Source organism: Anarrhichthys ocellatus, unplaced genomic scaffold (genome assembly GCF_004355925.1).
Source record: "Anarrhichthys ocellatus isolate YVR2014 unplaced genomic scaffold, GSC_Weel_1.0 scaffold3049, whole genome shotgun sequence".
NCBI classification, from domain to species: domain Eukaryota; kingdom Metazoa; phylum Chordata; class Actinopteri; order Perciformes; family Anarhichadidae; genus Anarrhichthys; species Anarrhichthys ocellatus.
The window spans coordinates 1-4,888 of record NW_022283023.1 but is presented as its reverse complement, the minus strand read 5'-3'; the positions used below and the strand labels follow the sequence as shown (position 1 = coordinate 4,888).

The 4,888-nt window shown below is 38.0% G+C and overlaps 1 protein-coding gene across 1 annotated transcript in view; it reads right to left on the bottom strand.

Annotated features, from left to right (window-relative positions):
- The window catches only part of LOC116378722 (T-lymphoma invasion and metastasis-inducing protein 2-like), a gene marked incomplete at its 3' end in the record, with an annotated part of 4,885 nt that extends 1,432 nt beyond the window's left edge, over positions 1 to 3,453 (bottom strand). Inside the window, exons 1-5 of the mRNA XM_031840632.1 lie at positions 3,334 to 3,453; positions 3,006 to 3,078; positions 2,259 to 2,348; positions 1,864 to 2,025; positions 683 to 726 (exon numbers count right to left, since the gene is read on the bottom strand). Of these exons, the coding sequence (XP_031696492.1) occupies positions 683 to 726; positions 1,864 to 2,025; positions 2,259 to 2,348; positions 3,006 to 3,078; positions 3,334 to 3,405 (441 nt within the window). The remainder of the gene's footprint in view (positions 1 to 682; positions 727 to 1,863; positions 2,026 to 2,258; positions 2,349 to 3,005; positions 3,079 to 3,333) is intronic.
- Positions 3,454 to 4,888: the final 1,435 nt, after the last annotated feature.

Below are 4,888 nucleotides of genomic sequence, written 5' to 3'. Positions count from 1 at the left end.
TATTTTTTTTTTTTTTTTTTTTTTTTTTGTTTTTTAAGAAATAAAAAATAATAAAATCAACATTTCAAGTAAAAAAAACAAATCAATTAAAAAACATTTTGAATAAATAAGAAACAAATGCAACAATATGTAAAATAAGAAATACATATTATATCAATAAACAAGAAATGCAAAAATCAAGAACCTTAAATAGGAAAATATTTAAGGGAATTAATTCCAGGCCAAATAAATAAAGAAGCAAATGAAAACAGAAATATAATTTTAAGTCACATTTAATCGTTTAATTAATGCCTGTATTTAGTCCCGATACTATTTTTGGAACATTTGTTGGAATATTAATTAATTAATAATTATATATATACATTTATAATTTATTTATTTTTTTAATTTTGCAGCTTCATCCTCCTGGCGATAAAAAACCTCCTGAAGTCTGAAATAGTTTAGGGTGAATCCAAAATTCTTCAAAATAAAACACAGCTTCCTCTTCAAAATAAAACACAGCTTCCCTTTCAAAATAAAACACAGCTTCCCTTTCAAAATAAAACACGGCTTCCTTTTCAAAATAAAACACAGCTTCCTTTTCAAAATAAAACACAGCTTCCTACACACACACACACACACACACACACACACACACACACACACACACACACACACAACCAGAGGACCAGGTAAAGCTCACCTGTCTTTGCAGCTCGCCGTCACAAACAGGAAGCGGGACGCTGTCTGTGGAATCAAGATCAGATTCTTATTAACATATAATAATATATAATATTATTAGTGCTGGGCAATGATTAAAATATTTAATCGCGATTAATCGCATGGATTTTTTGCGATTAATCGCATTGTTATGGCAAAGTTCAGTAATGAATTCAAAAGTAGTGTATTGCTCACTTTTATTTTAAAACTACTGCTATATGAACTAAAGGGCAATAACATTTGGTTCACAAGATGCAGGTAGCATGTTTTATACTTAATGTGACTCACGTTAATGTTTCCGCTAACTTTCAAAGTCCTTCGCTCGCTCCCGATCTGTGCCGTTTGAATGCGTTTCCCGTGAATGTCAGCATATAGGTGCACTAACATGTAAGTGTCTGCTGAGTTGACCACGGAGATCTGAGTGTCTGCTGACTTTACCGCAGCGATGTCCAGTAGTCTCCAGGGAGAGCAACAGCTGGTGCAGCTTCTCTCTTTATTTCTGCCCCCCCCCCCTCGACCAGAAGCGGAAGTCGCCTTTTCTCTACGGCAACCCTGAAGGGACATCATATCTCCAATACAAAACGATAAACATGAGACAGTCTGTTACAATAATAATAAATTAAAAATACTTACCTGTTTTTTGTTGTTGTTTTATTTTTTTTTCCCCATCTCAAAAGGCTCAAGGACATACACACACGTTCTCACACACACACACACACACACACACACACACACACACACACACACACAAACTGACTATAGGATGTTTGCTGGCTTTTATCCCACTGTTCTTGTCATCCTCTTGTTGTTATGTATATGTATTGTCTCTTGTCTTTCAATTAAAAAAAACAAACAAAAAAAAAACAATTCTAATGATAAATTAAAAAAATGCGTTAACGCGCGATAAAATAATTGTCGCCATTAATTAATGAATGCGTTAACGCGAAATTAACGCGTTAACTTGCCCAGCACTAAATATTATATATACTAATATACTAATATATATTATAATATAATATAATATATGTATATATAATAAAATACACTAATATACAGTAATTTGCAGTTGGGTTCAGGCTCTGCAGGGAAACTGGAGCTCCTGTATGAAATACTTGTTAAATGTGGACTGTAACAGTTCAGCTGCTGGATCTGGTCCTGACATACCGGTGCTGGTCCAGGTCTGGAGGTCTGGGGGGGTGGGCTCCTGGTCCCTCCGGAGAAGCAGCTGCAGCTTCTGGTGGCTGAAGAGACTCTGCATGAGGTCCAGGTCCAGTCCAGACACGCCGGCACCGTTCACCGCCAGGACCTGGTCTCCCGCCCTGAGGCCTGATGGGAAACACATTATGAAAGAAAACATGAGGTCACATGGTTCAACAGGAAGTCTGTGTCCGCTCATCCTTCACAATAAAGCTCCATTGGTGCTGTAAACTTTGGCTGCAGTTTGACCAAAGAAGAAGAAGAAGAAGAAGGAGGAGGAGGAGGAGAAGAAACGTTGATGTGTTCACGTTGACCATGAGCACTGGTAATAAAGCGTACTGTCTCTTTAAACAGGTTCACACCTTCTCTGGCCGACTGTCCCAGCGGGTCGACCTCGCTGACGTAGACGACACTTTTACCGACTCCGTCCACGAGACCCGTCACCGCGAAACCTGAACCATCAAAACACACTCATTCATTATTCTGATGCTCAAACAAATCAAACACAAGACATCCGACGCATACGTCTTACAGAACATTCTAGTTAGAAATAAAGGATTCAATAATATTGATTTAGTTAAAAAAGAGCATTCATTTGTCTGGGTTTCAGTGGGGAATTATTGTACTATTATTGTACTATTATTGTACTATTATTGCATGTATTTTATTTTATTTATTTTATTCATTATTTTATTTATTATTATATCTATTATTTTACTTATTATTTATTTTATTATTTTACTTATTATTTCCTTTATTATTTTATTTATTATTTAGTTTATTATTTTATGTATTATTTTATTTATTATTATATGTATTATTTTACTTATTATTTCCTTTATTATTTTACTTATTATTTATTTTATTACTTTATTTATTATTTTATGTATTATTATATGTATTATTTTACTTATTATTTATTTTATTATTTTACTTATTATTTCCTTTATTATTTTATTTATTATTTAGTTTATTATTTTATCTATTATTTTATTTATTATTATATGTATTACTTTACATATTATTTCCTTTATTATTTTATTTATTATTCATTTTATTATTATATGTATTATTTTACTTATTATTTATTTTACATATTATTTTCTCACCGAAGTCTTTCGCAGCGTCGAGTCGACAGACGTTCAGAGTGAAAACATCTGGAAGCTTCAGCTCGTCACAAACCTGAAGAACCAGAGGAGACGATGAGTTCAGGTGCACGTGGACATTTGAAACAAACTCAGGTTATCGTCTGATATTAAACTTTTACTCAGTTCATCAAAGATGTGAAAAAACGCTCAAACTGACGTCACAGATCCTGAGCTTAAAAGCAACAATTATAGATTTATATCTTAATCACTGATCCTCATTAAAGCTAGAGATCTTATTAAAGACGAGTAGTTTGCATCAACATGCAGGTAAACGAGTCAGTGAACGCACCTGCAGAGCTGCAGGGTGTCCTACAGGGGGCGCCGCCTCCTTCTGCTTGAGTCTCTGCAGGAGGAAACACATTTTATTATTATTAGTTATCAACTGAAGGTTCAATTCAACACGAGCATCAAATAAAAACTCTTTTATTTCTCAGTTTAGTTAATTCGCTGAAATAACAGGAAGAACACGTGATGCATTCAAGGACAGAACAAAATTAGAGATTAAAATTGATTTAAATAGATTAAAAATCTATTAAAAAATCTATTTATCAATGAAAGAAATAAAGACAATGAATAATGAATAAAGAAAATACAGAAAATTAAAATTACTTCAGTGTTAAAAACATAAAAACTAAATGAAAATTAAAGTTTACAAATCAAACTTTCTAACGAGCACTTGAACGCATCAAACCAAGTCTGACTCTAAAATAAAGACTTTAAGGTTTCCACCTGTGAAAAATACCGGTTCGTGATTGGCTTTGGCTGAAAGGTGTTTAGTACCACAGATCAACAAGGAGGAGGAAGAGGAGGAGGAGGAGGAGGAGGAAGAAGAGGGGGGGAGGAGGAAGAGAAAATATGATGAAGAGTCAGAAAGAGACGAGAACAGAAACTGAGAAGATGTAAATGAAAACCAGTTAAAAGTCAAAGCAGCAGAACGCCGGAGGAGACGGACGAGGAGGCGCCACGTTGAGAGGAGGATGAGGAAAGGAAGGAGGTTAAAAGAGGAGCAGAGGAGTTGAAGAGAAGAAGAGGAGAGGAGGTGGAGGGAGTCATTTTCTACCTCTTCAGAGGGATTAACAGAGAGGGACAAAAGAATTCTGGGAGAATAAAGGGCTGTGAGACCTTTTAATACTCCTCCTCCTCCTCCTCCTCCTCCTCCACCTCACAGATCAGCAGGCTGCTATGAAACAGCTGTCTCTCTAACCAAACACTGTCTGAATAAAGACAACTAGGAGGACAAAGGGAGCAGACCTTTGTCCTCCTCTCTCTCTCCTCCTCCCTGCTCTCCTCCTCTCTGTTCTCCTCCTCTCCTCCTATCTGTTCTCCTCCTCTCTGCTCTCCTGCTCTCTCCTCCTCTCTGCTCTCCTCCTATCTGTTCTCCTCCTCTCTGCTCTCCTGCTCTCTCTCCTCCTCTCTGTTCTCCTCCTCTCCTCCTCTCCTCCCCTCTCCTCTCCTCCCCTCTGCTCTCCTCCTCTCTCCTCCCCTCTGCTCTCCTCTTCTCTCTCCTCCTCTCTCCTCTCCTCTCCTCCCCTCCCCTCTGCTCTCCTCTTCTCTCTCCTCCTCTCTCCTCTCCTCTCCTCCCCTCTGCTCTCCTCTCTCCTCCTCTCTCCTCCCCTCTGTTCTCCTCCCCTCTGCTCTCCTCTTCTCTCTCCCCCTCTCCTCCCCTCTCCTCTTCTCTCTCCTCCTCTCTCCTCCTCTCCTCCCCTCTCCTCTCCTCCCCTCTGCTCTCCTCTTCTCTCTCCTCCTCTCTCTCCTCTTCTCTCTCCTCTTCTCTCTCCTCCCCTCTCCTCTCCTCTGCTCTCCTCTTCTCTCTCCTCCTATCTGTTCTCCTCCTCTCTGCTCTC